Here is a 16,834-nt window from a genome sequence, read left to right as displayed (position 1 = left end):
ACATTCAGCTAAATGATAAATACATACTCATTGAGGAATTAAATTTTGCTACTGGGTGGTCTTGATATGAATCAAAGCCAGAAAATTAATGCTTAGTTTCCAAAACACTTAGTACACACAAAAATAATTAATTCTATAGCTGTGTGGGCTTTCAATTCTGTGAATTTATAATGTCTTCCATATTTTATTAATTGTCTACATAGTGAAGGTATTATATACTTTCTCACATCATTTACGTAGAGCTAAGATACAAATGAGTTAATTTCCTTGATGTAATCATTAATTACTGAATCATCTCAGTTATAATCATTCTGTTTATGAGGTAATTTCATGATGTAGGCTATTTTCCATTATTTTACAATTAAGTATCATTTCTGAACACCCTCTGTTCCCATTAGCTCACACTTCCAATTCCATAGAAGTAAAACGTATTAGCAAATTGTACCACTGCAGCTGATTCTGGTATTATAAGAAATTGACATTTACTAAAGAAAAACCCTAGCATATACTGTAAAAATAACAGTTTAAAGTCACTGCTATTAATAAAGCTACTTTTTAAAAATAAGTTTGAATCGATAACACTTGATTTCAAGAGACACAACTGCTAACCATCATGAGAAATCTACACAAAAAAACCCTCCTGTTTCTACACAAGAAACTCTCTCAGGCTCCCAGGGATCTCCACTCTAATTTAGTTCTTCTCACTGAGACCTACTCCAGTCAATGAGCAAAGAGCAAATCAGTGAATGGAGGATTTTCAAAGGCACATCAGCAAAGTCACTGGAGACTCAGAAGCACATTTTAGATGTGGAGCTGCTACATGAAAGAGGCTAGGTGATAATGGCAGATCACGGTCCCTGTAGCTGTGGCTAAGTGCAGTGAATGCTGCAGATGGAATGCATTTGATCCAGACACGATTCCATCAGTCCATCAGTGACTCAGGCATGATTAAGGACCAATTGTACATATTTAGAAAAGGTCAACTATTTGTAAAGAAACTCATGGAAATAACATCTGCCAATTGGTATTCCTGCTCTTGCGGAATTTACATATAGCAATAAAATTTTATTCCGTTGAATTGAATAAGGAAATATAATATGTAATGTATAAGCAGTAAGGCCTAATTAATATGTGGTTTTTGAAAGTTGTTTTACAATGAATTATATATAACAAAATAACTATAATGAATTATGAATAAATTAAATATAAATGGAATATAAGTGGAAACAGGGACCAGAAGTAAAGGCTTTTGTATACCTTACTACAGATTTTAGATTCTATTGTGAATTTACTAAAAATCTACTGAAGAACTTTATCAAGGGAATCATGAAATTATTTGCAAGGTACAAAAATCCATTTAGTGGCAATGGATATAATGAGGTCAAGTTAGGGAAAGAAATTATAGGTGTGGAAATCTTAAGAAATTGTTGCAGTAAATCTGGTAAGAAATGAGAGGCTCTTGGGGCACCCGGGTGGCTCCGTGGGGTAAAGCCTCTGCCTTCAGCTCAGGTCATGATCTTAGGGTCCTGGGACTGAGCCCCGCATAGGGCTCTCTGCTCAGTGGAGAGCCTGCTTCCCCTCTCTCTGCCTGCCTCTCTGTCTACTTGTGATCTCTGTCTGCCAAACAAATAAAAATAAAATCTTTTAAAAGAAATGATAGGATCTTGATAAATAATGGACCTAGGCAATACTCATCAATAGCTGTTAAAACCACTAGATAAAAGGTTATAGGGATTTTTTTTTAATGGCTGGATTAGTATAACACATTAAGCCACCAGAAATTTTTATATTATATGCCCCCTAAGGGCATAGGAACCATCTATAGAGCATTTTCACAAAAATTCTAATCAAGCTTCTAGATCTAAATATGAGTTTATAGAAAATACAGTGATAGAGAAGGAGCTTTAAAGAAACCATGAGGATACAATCAGAAAAATCCACAATGTGGGAGATTCTATAGGATAATGACCTGATTCATTCAGCAAACAAATGGAAAGTCAAAACAAAAAGTAGGAAGAACCTCTAAACTAAATGAGACTCAAGAAATATCAACCAAATGCAATGTGTGGTTCTTGCTTAGTTCCAGATTTGAGCCAATCTACTGTAAAAACAAGAAATTATGAGATAACCAAGAAAATATAAACATTTACTGGATATATAAATATATTATTAAGGAATTGCTATTATTTTATGATGATAAAGTTGTGCCCATGTTTTAAAACTATTTTCCTCTTACAAATGAATACTAATGTTTTTACTGATGAATGATATGACACCTGGAACTTGTTTCAAAATAATCCAGTGAAAGGACAAAATAAGAAGGGCATAGAGATGAAACAAGATTAGACAAATGTTGGTAATTATTGAAACTGAGTGATAGGTGCATTTTACTATGTTTAAATTTTCCTATAATAAAAATTAAGAATAAGAGAAATAAAAAAAGGAGAAACTGAGAGGATAGAAAGAAGTGAATACTTTGGAGATATTACAGGCAGGACATGAGAGCCAACTATATGTGAAAGGGGGAGACAGGTGGCTTCTAAATTTCTGGCTTAGTGATTAGAAGTATGGAAGTACTGTTCATCAAGGCAGGAGGTATAAGTGAGGAGCAGAGTTAGAAGGGACATTGACAAGTTTGTTTTGGGGTATGCTGAGTTTGAAATACCAGGCATATATCAAAGTACAAGTGTTCAATAGGAATACCAAGCAGAGAAGAAGGTCAAGAATATAAGTCTAGGGTATAAAATCATGTAAAGAGATGTAGAAAGGAAGTGAAGACTAAGGATTCGTATCCAGAAAAATAGAAGGAAAATCAGTTGAGATTAGAGTTACTAAATAAGGAAAGTCCAGCTTCAAGGAAAGGAATTGGACAGTAGTGTCAATTAAAGAATTAAATGTAAGTTCCAGAAATTAATTCTTAGCTTTAGTAACTAAATAGCAATCCATGCAGATTCAAGATTACAAACTGAGCGTAGGAATTAATTTCCCCTCATTCTTCAGATCCCATTAAAGTCACAATATATCACTTTTAAAGGGAAGGGGTAAACAGAGCAGGGAGAAGGGACATGAGGGAGTTTATCAATGGAGGAACTATTTCAACAGAGTTCTGTGAGGTGGAAAGTGAGAGAGGTAAAGCAGGCTAGGAAAAGACACAGCCCAGAATAAATATGAAGAGTTTGCAGCTAAGGACAGAAGCATTCTGCCTTTCAGAGCTTAGGTGGGGTTACTGACTCAGGGACACCAGGTGTGATGAGCAGCATAGTACTACAGAGGGCTGAAAACAGGAGCATGTATTGAAAGTCTGCTTCTATTCCCCATCCTTATATTCAGAATACAGAGCAGCCAGGTGCCAAAAAAAAATAAAAGTAGGTTTTTTGGGGGGTATTTTCTAGATAAATTTAACACACTGTTTAGCATAAACAAAATAAGTAACTGTTACTGGAGCATGAGGGAAAAATGTTCTGAGAGTCAAGTTTCCCCAGCGTAATAGCAAAGCCAGGAAGAAGGTCTGACATGGGTCTGAAAACAAAAGGATATGAAGAAGGGGAAATGTAGTTAGGATCATTACCTAAATGAAGAGCAAAAATGGAAAAAGACTAAAATAAACTCTTGCCAACTACTTCATGAAGGTTTAGATTATACGAAGCTATTCGTCTAAGGAGGCAGGAAGACATGAACATAGGCTAGCAATAAGAAACTGAAATGAATACCCCCATTGGCTTGGTTACTATTGTTTCCTGAATCCATAAAGAAATTGAATTCGTCATCAAAAACTTTCTCACCAAAAAAAAAAAAAAAAAAAAAAAAAAGATACTGTAGGATGCCTGCTTTAGCCAAGATGGAGTAAGAGGGAGCAGATTCACCACACCATCTGAAACAACTAAACAGTTAATATTATAATGTTATAACCATGAAAACTAAAACACTGGACAAGATATTCAGGCACTATATATCAGCTAAGTAAGTAGAGAATGTTGACCTCGAGAGAGGGAAAACAAGCAAGGTAAGCCCAAGACTGCCCCAGCATATAGTCCAGACAGATTTTCCAGGCTGCAGTGCAGGGAGGGGAATCCAAATAGAACCAGGCAGTAACCTTGAGTTGACAGAAGAAACACATGGAGTCTAGAGAGACTGAGAGGTGGAGTTCAAAAAGCCACGTCCCAGAGAGGAGACAGCTGCACAGAAAGAGAGCTATGGAGATCCACAGAAAACACCCCTCAAGTTTTCAGTTGAGTTTTTAGTAGCATATGACTATGGACAACTTGCCTAAGAAAGGGACAGAACCACTTGAAAGGCGCAAATACACAGAACTCAGACAGGTCCAAGAATGGTTCATGTTCCAAACAGCCACAGAGGAAAACCTCATAATCAGGAAGATTAAAATCAGGAAAAGCTGATCTTCCAAAAGAGGAAGATCAAAACCAGGAAGAGCATTTACAATGATATCACTTTAGTAGTGGAGAAAATTAGCCTTAGATTAAAGATAATTCTGAGATTACATAACAACATTTAAAAGCAAGTTTTTTAAAAAAGATCAAATGATTACCAAGTCATTTAACTGCACTTCACAGCAAATCTCAGGAATATTTATAGGAATATTAAGCATCTAACAAATTAAAAATCACAATGTTTGGAATTAAATAAGAAAATATCAGGCATGCAAAGAAGTTGGGTAATATAAACTGCAATAAAGACAAAAATCAGTAAATAAACACAGTCCCAGAACTGGCATAGATGATAGAATTGTCAAACAAAGACATCAAAATAGTTACTGCGACTATATTTCATATGTTCAAGATTGTAGAGGAAGGACTGAGTAGGTAAAATACAAACTTGAAAGATTTTAAAAAGGCCCAAAATAAAGTTTTGGAGATGAAAAATATAATGCTTGAAATAAAAAAAAAAAAATACCTGAGATAGGATAAACAGCAATTTAGACATTGTAGAATTAAAGACTAGCAAACTTAAATATATAGTATCAATCTAAAATAAGGTACAGAGAGAATAAAGACTATAAAAAAAAAATAAAGAGAGCTTCAGTAACCTGTAGAACACAACTGGCTTAATAGACATGTATTTATGATCCTCGAAGGAGGGGTGGATATTGGAAGACATAATGGACAAAATTTTTTCCAAATTTGATGAGAACTATAGACCCACAAATCCAAGAATCTCAATAAATTACAAACACAAGAACCATGAAGAAAACCTCACCAAGGTATGTTAAAATTAAAGGACTTAAATCCACTAAAAAGGGGAAAATGTGACAAGAAACCAGAGGGGAAAAAAAGACAAAACAACACTAACAACAGCAAAAACAAAAATGAAATAAGAACAAGAACAAGTTCTTATTGGAAAAATATAATTAAAGTAATAGAGCAACATCTTTAAAGTATTGGCAGTGGGAGGTGGAACTGTCAACCCCAAATTCTATACCCAGCAAAAATATCTCTCAAAAACCAAGGCCCAAGAAAGACTTTTCCAGACATCCCCAAAATAAAAATAAAATCACAATCAGGCCCTTACTACAAAAACTGTTAACACATGTTCTTTAGGCAGAAGGAAAATCATACCAGATACAAATCTGGATCTATGCTAAGGGATGAAGAACATCGGAAATGGTATGTCTTTGGAAATAAAAAAAAAACTTTTATTTTTATTTTCAAATCTCCCTAATAAAATAGGCATCTGTCTAAACAAAAATACTAATATATACCATGACTGATAACATATATAGAGTATCTGTATATAGGCTGAGGAGAGGAACTTAATGTATACTGTTAAGTTTCTTATATTATACATTAAGCGGTATAATATTAACTTAAGATAAACTATGTAAACTAAAGATATTCCAAACACTACAGTAAACACATACAAAAAATAAAAAGTTATAGCTAATCAGCCATTAACAGAGAATAGAATAAAAATAATCTAAAAAAGGAGAAAAAGAATAACAAGCAAATAAAGAAAAGACAGAACAAATAAAAGAACAAATAGTAAGGTAAAGGACTTTAAACCAAACTGGATCTACTTACACCAAAGGTAAAGGGCCTGAATACTTCAGTTAAAAGTCATAGCTTGTCATATTGGCAAAAATAAACAAAACCCAACTAACTATATGCTACCTATAATAAACGCACTTTAAATATAAAGACAGAAATAAATTTAAAATAGCATGGACAAAAATCTGTTAACACTAATCAAAAGGAAAAAAGAGTGGTTATATTAGTAACAAAATAGATATTAGAGCAGAGATCATTCCCAAGGATAAAGAAGAACATTTCATAACGACAAAATAGACAATTTATCAGGAAGACATAACCATCCCTAATGTTTACACAGCCAATTAACAGAACTTGAAAATACATGAAACAAAGACTGATAGGACTGTAAAAAGAAACAGAAAAGTCCTTACCATAGTCAAAGATGTCATTATTTCTGTCTCTCAATAACTGACAGTACAAGTAGACAGAAAACTAGTAAAGAGATAAAGACTGAACAACACTATCTACCAAATCAACCTGATCAACACTTATGGAACACCCCACCCAAAATATACATTGTTTCAATTTCACACAGAATGTTTATCCAAATGGACCATTTCCTACCTATAAAAAGTATCAGAGTTGTTTTTTTTTTTAAGAATCAGTTCTTTCACCTTATACTGTCTGGCTACAATGTAATTGAATTAGAATCAATGAGAGAAAGGCCTCAAAAATATCCCCAAGTATTTGAAAAATAAATAAAACACTTCAAATAAACCTCTGAATCAAATAAGTCAAAGGAAAAATTAGAAAGTATTTTGAATTGATTGAAACTGAAAATATAGCATTTCAAAATTTGTAGAATGTGGCTAAAGCAGTACAAAAGGGAAAATGTATAGTGCTAAGTGCCTATATTAGAGAAAGAGAGAGGTCCCAAATTAATGACCTCAGCTTCCATCTTAAGCAACTAGCAAAATCAGAGCAAATGAAACCCAAAGTAAGCAAAACAGAGTAAACAATAAAGATCAAAGGGGAAGTCAACTAAATAAAAAACAAAAAACAATAGAGAAAATCAAAGAACCCAAAATCTGGTTCTTTGAGAAAACCAATAAAATTGATAAACTTTGAGCCACATGGATCAAGAAGCAAGGCCACAGACACAAATTATCAATGTCAGAAATGAGAGAGATGACATTACTACAAATTCTATAGAATAAAAAGGTAACAACGCAATGCAGTTGACCCTTGAACAACATGGGTTGAAACTGTGCAGGTCCACTTATATGCAGATTTTCTTCAATAAAAGCAGTACAGTATTATCTGTTCTCTTGTTCATGATCTTCTCCACATTTTCTTTTCTCTAGCACAGCATATAATACATATAACATACAAAATATGTGCTAATTAAATGTTTATGTTTTAGGTCAGGTTTCTAGTCAATAATAGGCTGTATCAGTAGCTAAGTTTGGGGGGAGACAGAAGTGACACACTGCTATTTGACTGCATGTGAGGACAGGAGGCAAAAGGATGGCAGAAAGGACTTGTTCCTTCTTTTTATCGTGCTGATCTTATCTGCATCACCCTAGCAATGACTCCTTACCTTGTGTTATGCATTAAATAGTACCCCCCAAAAGAAATTAAAGTCCAATTGGGGAGGGTATGTGCTATGGTGAGTGCTGTGAAGTGTGTAAACCTGGCGATTCACAGACCTGTGTCCCTGGGGCTAATAATACAGTATACACTTATGAAAAAATTTAAAAATTAAAAAAAAAAAAGAAAGAAAGAAATTAAAGTCCTAATCCTCAGTACCTATGAATGTGACCTTATTTGAAAATGAAGTCTTTGCAGATGATCAAGATGAGGTGGACCTTAATCCAAGAATTGGTGTCTTTATATAAAGGGGAAATATGGACACATAGACAGATATAGACATAGGGGTATGATATGAAGACATAAAGGGAAGTCCATCTACAAACCAAGGAAAGGAACTCCTGAGACTACCAGAACTAGGAGACGAACAGAAAAGATCCTCCCTCAAATCCCTCAGAAGGAACCAACCCTGCTGACACTTTGATTTCAGACTCACAGCCACCAGAGCTGTGAGGGAGTATACTTCTGTTGTTTCTAACCACCTTGTTTATGGTACTTTGTAATGGCAGCCTTAGAAAACAAACGCATCCTGTTAGTGGCACATGGCACATGGTTCCGGTCTCCAGCTTTCTTCTAGCATTCCCATAATCAACTTCATTTCCTCATGCTGGTGAGTACCCACCCTAAGCGGGGCTGCGCCCCTCTACGAGGTGCCTCGAGGCTCTCAGTCAGCTTCTAGTTCTGGTAACACCAATTCCTCTTTTGTTCCTCAGTCCCTACAGATGGGAGCAGTTCCCTGCCGTTACTGTTTTCCTTGTGTTCCCTTTTTGCTTTTTTTCAGTTTCCTGACACCCATTTAACCAATGCTTTATATTTAATTCACTCTGTGGATATAGGAAATAACTGGTAGTTTCTTTACTTTTGGCAAGAACCCCCAGTGATAATCATTCATTCAGAGTGAAAGCCAAAATCTGAAACATAGCTTACAAAATCCTATGCAATCTGTGCCCTGCCCCTGGCTACTTCTCTGCCAGCGTTTCTCGTCATTTCCTCTGTCACCCACTCTGTTCCAGCCACACTGGTCTCTTTGCTAATCCCAAGACATACCAAGCATACTTGCCTCATGGCCTTTGACTTGCTGTTCTCTATGCTTGTAGACAACTGCATGCATGTGGCTTTACTACTTCAAGTCTCTGCCCATACCTCTGGAGACATCTTTGCTGACAGTGTATACAAAAGTATTATTTCTCACAACTCCTGCCTTCTCTTGCCCCATAAACCCTTTCCTCCATAGCAGGCATCACCTCCTGGCATACTTTGTATCCGTTTGTTATCTGCAGCCTCCTCCAGAAGCATGCAAGCTCCATGAGAGGATCATTGTTCACTACTGTGTCCCCAGTACCCAGAGCAGGGTCTGGCACATAAGTGCCAACTTTTGAAAGGAAGACCGAATAACTGTAGCAAAACCCTTACCAGCAGCCCTACCCTTGAACTATAAAGAGTCTTCATTTTAAAGATGTGTGATTCTTCTTTGGCTTTGTTGGCTGCCTTTCCTCCGTGGAGCCACACTTTGTACCAGCATCTCCAGAAATTCTTTCACCATGGGCACTTCAAGTTGTGTGTTCCCTTCTGTTTAACAATTGAAATTTTTTTACAACGCAAATATTTTCTCCATTTTAAACTTTAAAAGTATTAAGTCAAGCAAGACTGGGCAGTCAGCAGAATTTATGGACAGATTGGTCATTGCGTGATGAGGCTGGTGTAGGGCATAGTATGTGTAGAATGGTGAGTATGAAATTAAGAGTCTTTGCTGGAGGAGCCAAACAGGAAGGAAATGTAATTCCTGCCCTCATAGAGCTTAAAACCTCATGGATATTTAACTCCCATGAATGAAAGACAGTTACCAACAATGCACAAATGAAAACAAAAACATCACACCTAAGTGCTGATTGGGTAAGATGCAATGGCCACTATCATGTCCATTCAAACTACAGTAAGCCCTAGAAGCTGAGTAAAAACCAAGGATTTAAAGAGAGAGACAAAGAGCAATGAGGATTGGGTATTTGCAAAAGGAAAGGACAAATCCATGAATATGACTTCATTAGTTACCTAGTTTATACACTACACTATTAACTTCACCTCTCCCCTTATTTACCTCTTTATCCTGTGCCTTCCCTTAAATGTCTCATATTCTAGTCTGAATCCAAATGCTTCTCTACTTTAAACGTTAGGGTGGAGTTACACCATAAACTCGTTCCAACTGAGCTCAGGTCTCAACTGAAATGTCATTTTCACAGACAGACTTTTTCCAGTCACTTAATCTGAAATAAGTGTGCCTTGTTATTCTCTGTCTTGGCATGTTTTTCACAGCCCTTAGCACAATTTATAAAATCATAAGTTATTCTGTGACCTTATCATTTGTCCTCCTTGCTAGATAAAAAACTACCTAGAAGCAGAAGTATTATTTGTCATTACTGTATACATACTGTTCACCACAGTGCCTAGCACTTAATATATATTTGTTAAAATGTAACAGTATATATTTCTGTGACGAGACCAGAAATTCATATATAAAACTGACTCCGATACCCAAAATAGTTTTAATTTCAACATTTACTAAGTTTAAGTTGTGCTAATTTCTGATTCATAAAAATGTGTATCCACATAACTATATATAGGTATATATAAATACATACAAACATATTTCATATCTACAGCAACATATATAGGCATATATAAATACGCACAGACATAATTCACATCCATAGTAATATTTTGAGCTTTATCTATGAAACTAATTTCAATTTGGGTCAAAAATTTCATCTTGTACAACAAACCTAATCTGTTCATGAGAATCTTCATTCCATCGGATGTAAGGAATCCTAGGCAGAACTGGGATATGGTGTGGGGATGGTCAGAACTGCCCCTCGCCCATATAGGGTGCATTGGTACAACTTAGGAAAGGAGCCACATCGTCTGAGTAGACACAAGCACGGACCCAAAAACCTGGCTTGGTGAGTGGAGCCTGGCAGGATTTCGGTTCTCATTGGCTGTCCCAGCCAGGTGCCCTGGTACAAGGCACAAGCTGCTTGTAGGTGGCCATCCTGGAGGGGGCTACTCCGTGGGGATGCAAGCAGAAAGGAATGATCAGGCCACCCTTGTACAGCTTTACTCCTTGCTCCAAAACACTGATTAAATTTGTCTGGCTGAGTTTGGTCAGATAGGGGGTCTCTTCTTCTTGGAACCAGTTCTCAAGAGAGAGATCTCCTTGAGGGAAGATCATTTCCATGTTCCAGTGTGTACGTGGTGTGCCACGTCCAAGTGGACTTTCAAGGCTTAATCTTAAATAAATCAATGCTGATTCTTGAGTTCTAAAAAATCATGCTGTCAAGCTGGCTCTCGGTGAGCTGTGCAGTTTCCCTCTGGAAAAAAAAAAAAAGAAGAAGAAGTTAGTTCCCTTTTATAGCACTGCTTAGTGACTTTTTGGAAATTATATCAGTGGCACTGAGAATAAACTCTGCTATTGCATCAGTGATCCAATTTATTGACTGCCATGACGAACAACATACGGGATCAAACCTAGCTCCCATGTATCAAAAAAGAACATGTTTATCTCATTTCAGTAATCTTTTATAAATCTATTTCTTAAAACATAGGGTCACAGATTTTAAGAGCCACATAATTTTTTAAAACTAAAATTAACTTTTCAATGTCCTTGTCTTGAAGTACAAACTATAAGGAAGGAAGGCCTGTTCCAAAACTACTAAGACAAATTCATCATTTGGAGTGGGAGCTCAAACCACCGAAATATAATTTTTTAAATGATTTTTATTTTGGAAATTGAACATAAAACCGGTTATTTGTGAATAAAGGATTGGATAGTGGAAAGCGTAGATGGGATCCCTGAGTCCTGGTTGTAGGACTACCTAATTACTTGAGATTGTGCAAGTGACTTAATCTGGATGGAATCTGTCTTCTCCTGTTTATTAAATGAGAGTTTAAAGTCTTAAGTCCTTATAGCTCTATGATTTATTTTATATTAAAAGTCCTCAGTGCAGGAAGAACGTCAGATAAAGCAGTCTGTGGGATCAGAAGTAGCATCTACGATCACACACATTACAACAGCCCCTGAGAGAAATGGTAAGCATGCCATCCCGGACCTACACTGAGCTCAGTACTGGACCAAATATCGCAGCAGATTTTTTTTTTCAGTTATTCTAATCGGTCACCTCTTTGGGGGGAAATCCTTACTCCACTTGTAAATTAGGGTCCAGAAATCGAAAGGGGCCAGGAGAAGCCTTATCTAGCCACTGCGGCCACTTTAATAACAGTAATTCGTTTAATCCGCTGTCCACCTCCACCAACTTTCACGTTAGCTTGGAGAAGTTTATGTCCGAGAAGTGAAGCAAATCCAAATATGGGGAACATTCTTCCATTGCCAAAATGGGAAATCTGCCTTATCTCCTCTTCAAAATCCTAACAGAAAATGTGCTCCCCTGTTTAAAAATACTCAAACGGGCAGAAAGCACGTTCTGTGTGCGTCCCTTAACAGGCTTCTTCTCACGCCAGCTTGCGGGGATCCCGTCAACGTCAAGTCACTACACTTGACAACGTACAGATCTTTTCAGAAACATTTTTACATAGACTTTGTCTACCTGGAAGAAAGGTTAATATCTAGGTACACGGGATACATTGGGCATCCCGCTTCTGCACGCCCGAAACGCGGCTACTAATTCTTCTCCAGAACTAACGCCTCCGTAGCCTCTGTATTTACACCCCCGGGGAAATCTCCCCAGGACCCTCCTCCACCCCCTTGAAAATGAACGCAGACTTCGCGGCCAGTTTCCTCCACCTGGCAGGGAGGAACCTGCGCTCCTGCGTCCCGGGGAGGTGCGGGCCGGGCCCAGATGATTTCCAGGGCACAGGTGGGTCCTTAGAAAGGGGAGTCCGGGGCCCGCCCGCCAGGCTGGGGGACCCGACACCCCACCTCACGCGCGCACACGCGCTTGTGCCACTTCGGGAGCGCGCAGCACTCAGCAAGGATGGGTACTTCTCCAACAGTCTTCAAACCGTCTTAACCTACTCAGCGGCTCTCAGCGTTTGAGTTGTCGTCCCCGCCTCTAAGTCAGACCCCAAGGAAGAGCTTTACCGACTCGAGTTTCACGTTGGAAATCACCGGGGAACAGGGGAATCCATGCGTCCGGGAGACGGTAAAGGGACCGAAAAACTACCTACCGCCAACTCCAGCCCACTCCGTGCATCCTCCCCCGCCCCGGGCGAGGGGCGGGCCGAGGGTTGGCGGGGAGGCCTGGAAGGGGCCCCTCCCTTCTCACCCCCTGCGGCCCACTTTTACTCACTTGCTCTCCGAGCCCGGGCTTGGCCTCCTTTACCCAGGGTTAGTGCAGAGGGGCTGAGGGGGGGAGAGAGGAGCCAGCGAGCAATCTGTCTCTCGGGGCCCGCGGGCCGAAGGACTAGGGCCATGGACGCCCCCAGCCGGGCACCTCGGCGAGGCGGGCGCGCACGGTCCCGCGCCCTCGAGGCTGGCTCCGAGGGCTCCACCGGGCCCTCCCCCTCCGTCCGCCGCCGCTGGTGGCGGCCCCTCCCCGCTGCAGCCGCGAGGCCGTCGGGCTCCGGGGACGCGCTCGCGCAGGGGCCGCCCCCACCCCTCCCCCCCCCCGCCCCCAGCCCGGCCCGGGAGGGGGCGCGCAAGGAGCGGTGACGTCAAGGGGCGCGCGGTGGCAGCACCTCCCCGCGCGCTAGTTAAAAAGAAGAAGAAAAGAGGGAGCGAAACATGAGAGGCTGTGTGAGAAGCTGCAGCCGCCGGCAGAGGAGACCTCAGCATCATCTAGAGCCCAGCGCTGGCCCTGCCCGCGCCTGCCCCGCCGCTGCCGCCGCCGCCGTTTCTGTTCCTGCTACTGTCTCACCTAAACAACTCCCGTTACACGGACAAGTGAACCTCTGTGGCCGTCTTCTCTTCCTCTTCTTCCTCCTCCTTTTCCAACTCCTTCTCCTCCCACTTCCCAGCCGCAGCAGGAAGCCCCTAACCCAACTGACACTCGCGCAACTGCAAACGGTGTCATCCGGACAACTTTATCTCGCTCCTCGGACTCCCCTAAGGCATTGGACCCATCGCCTTGTCTTTTTATTTTTTGCAAAGTTGCATCGCTCCACATATTTTCGCCCCCGCCACCACTCTGCCTCTCGAGTGTCCCCCGCAGCCTCCTCCTGGAGCTGCGCCCTAGTGCCCCTGCTGGGCAGTGGCGTTCCCCCCCCACCCCCCATCCTCCTGCGCCGAGCCCCTGCCGCTCCGGGCAGACGATGCTGAAGATGCTCTCCTTTAAGCTGCTGCTTCTGGCCGTGGCTCTGGGCTTCTTTGAAGGAGATGCTAAGTTTGGGGAAAGAAGTGAAGGGAGCGGAGCGAGGAGGAGAAGGTGCCTAAATGGGAACCCCCCGAAGCGCCTGAAAAGGAGAGATAGACGAATGATGTCCCAGCTGGAGCTGCTGAGTGGGGGAGAGATGCTGTGCGGTGGCTTCTACCCTCGGCTGTCCTGCTGCCTGCGGAGTGACAGCCCAGGGTTGGGGCGCCTGGATAACAAGGTAAGCGCGCACCCGCCTCACAGATGCGAGATTGACGTCCTGGCTAGGTGGGGGTTCCCCGCGGCTCTAGAAATGCTGGTGGCTGGGAGGAGGGCGAAACTTGTTCGGAGAGTTCTTTTCGATAACTTTTCTGAAGTGCTAGTGTGATTTGGTCGTGTGTTTCTGTGGGGTGCGCAGATAGCTCTCCCGCCCCCAAGAGTCCGCGGTCGGGATGCTGTGCAAAACTGCCGGTCTCAGAAAAGAGAAGCTTCTGTGGTACCCGCATTCTGGGCTGGGTAAATATTTTAAAAGAATCGCGATTAGCAGTGTGTTTTGGATCGAATCGGGCATTGGCTGCGGTGAAACTGTAAATTAAGGTGGCTGTGGTTTCCGGTTTATTTTTCTAGGGTAACAAGATTTGTGCAGTTTTCTCCACGTGCTCGGTTAGGGAGAGGATTGAATCGTAAAGGATGTTGAAGCATGGTTGGTTTATGAGCCCCAGCCCCGTCAGAGGGGGTTGTCTTGCATTACAATAGTTAAGCTGCGAAAAGGAACTCCTGGTACTCCCGTTGAGAACCCAAAACACTGGCGAAAGATTTTGCTGGGGCATATTTGTCTCAGAAAACTGAGACTATTCTCTCCGCCTCGGTTTGTAATGTTTTGAAACATTGTAAATTCGGGCTTTGCATGGCAGTGAGTTGTCTAAGAACATCTTCTCTAGAAATTGGTTTTAGGAGTAATGGCATTTACACTTTCCTTGTGTTTTCAAGTCTAAACAAATATGAAAGAGTGTTGGTTGAGTGTAAAGGCAAGCTTATTTTTGAGTTTGCAACATCTTTCTTGTCATGGGATGCAGCAACGTGTGCTCTCTACTGTACTGCAAGGCAGGCGGGGGATCACGTCATTAACAATCCCTGCACGTGAAATAAACAATCAGGTGTCTTTGCTCTCCCTCCCTTTCTCCATTTTAGGTTTAATTAAGAATTCCTCTGTTACAACACTGCAGTTGTCAAGGTCTGAGAGACTCTTGGAAAACTTGTGCTTCAGTCTTGCTGGCCCAGGCATTAAAAAAAAAAAAAAAAAATACCCAGGCTGAATCTAATTTTTATGCTCAGTTCACGGTAGATTTCACTCTATTCTCATGTAAACAGCTCCTACGAATCAACATATGTGTCTGGGTGGTATCTCTCACTTTGTTTTGTAACAAAAAGCCATATTGCATCATTTAATTTGCTCAAGTCATGCAAATAGGAAAAAATCAATAGGACAAAAAGGGGTCGACTTATCCTCCTCCCCACTAAACTGCTGCCCACACACAGAGTCCTGTTGCTTATGGCAAAAGAATAACAACAACACCATTGTGTTTGTTAGTTGGTTCACTAATGGGTGAAACTAGAGAACATCATTCTCTTTCAGTCCCCAGCTCTGTCCAAATGTTCATGCCTTTTGAGGGAGCATTTGTCCAACTCCCTCTATTCCCAGATGAGTGAGAACTGTCTTGCTGCAGGTTTTCAGCTGCAACTCTCTCTTTATTCTTACCATATGCAGCAGTAGTCTGAGATTCAGGGAACAGATATTCCAGCATTTTATTCAAAACAATGTCATTAAGCTCCTGTATGGTAATTGAATTAAATTACAAAAAAAAGAGAAAAAAAAAACCTACATTCACATTATCTGCAGGGTTTTACCAGGAGACCAGAAGAACCAGGAAATTCATAGAAGGGCTTAGAAATATTTGCCATTAAGTCTCCCTGTGTGCAATGTACACTATGAATGTACCAATGATCTGCAGACCCCTGCAATACTGAACTCATCCAGGAACAGGAGAAATGAAAACTTTGTTAACTAAATAGAATGGGGAGTTGGTGGAGTGGGGGGAGGAACTGAGGGGAGTCATAACCCTTAAGAGGAGTTATATAAATTTTTTTTAAGAAATCATTCTTTAGGAAGAAATCTGCCACGTTAGCTATCCACATTCCTTTCCGTTTTACGTGCTTCCAATCTCCAACCAACCCTACAAATTTGGAAAATGTGTCTGAATTAAATTTGGTACACTAGACTTTGCTGGTTCCATTACAAGGGCTTTATAAACCAACAATACTCAAATTGTTCAAAACAGAGTAGTGATATAGCTATGCATGTGCATTCTTGACCTATGTTAGTTCTCAAGTTTTAATAGTTTTTAAAACATGTTATTTTATAATAAACTTCAGTGTTTCCCTGTTTTCCCCTAAGCCTTTCTGGCTTATAATATATGTTAGGGTCTTATTTCATAATGTGTGTACAGGAGAGATGATGGCTATTTGAACGGACCCGTTTTTGCTTATGAAAAAAAAAAAAATTCCCAAGAAGGATTCGTGCAACTTTTCAAGAAACTACAAGCATAGCTTCCTCCTACAGGAAGAAACTTCATAGATAGTAGCAAACAAGGTAGGAATATTAAGCATGCTCAACTGTGCAATTAAATCAAGTTTACAAACTAACACATTTTCTTTAAAGTAATGAACTAAGATTGAGTTCAATCCTTTGGCCATGATATTATGCTTTCATATTTTAACTTTTTAGTACAGTTTGGTAATCTCGTGTATTGAAACGAGATTATTAACTACCGTTATAAATAAATACTGCCAAAATTTAGGAAGTTACATCGTCTTGGCAATATTTTTTTGCAGCTCCTAAATACA

The 16,834-nt window shown here is 40.2% G+C and overlaps 1 protein-coding gene and 1 long non-coding RNA gene across 2 annotated transcripts in view; one reads left to right on the top strand and one right to left on the bottom strand.

Annotated features, from left to right (window-relative positions):
• Positions 1-10,169: 10,169 nt before the first annotated feature.
• LOC309863455 lies at positions 10,170-13,231 on the bottom strand. Its single transcript, XR_014311051.1, has 2 exons — positions 12,932-13,231; positions 10,170-10,996 (listed from the first exon to the last, which is right to left on the bottom strand). It is a non-coding gene; the product is annotated as an uncharacterized lncRNA (long non-coding RNA).
• A 139-nt stretch (positions 13,232-13,370) lies between these two features.
• The window catches only part of HHIP (hedgehog interacting protein), a 93,391-nt gene continuing 89,927 nt past the window's right edge, over positions 13,371-16,834 (top strand). Inside the window, exon 1 of the mRNA XM_082728264.1 lies at positions 13,371-14,171. Within this exon, the coding sequence (XP_082584390.1) occupies positions 13,893-14,171 (279 nt within the window). The 5' untranslated portion in view covers positions 13,371-13,892. The remainder of the gene's footprint in view (positions 14,172-16,834) is intronic.

Source organism: Mustela nivalis (assembly GCF_964662115.1).
Source record: "Mustela nivalis genome assembly, chromosome: 4".
NCBI classification, from domain to species: Eukaryota; Metazoa; Chordata; class Mammalia; order Carnivora; family Mustelidae; genus Mustela; species Mustela nivalis.
Note: the sequence above shows the minus strand (reverse complement) of the source record. Positions and strands in the feature narration are given on the sequence as shown.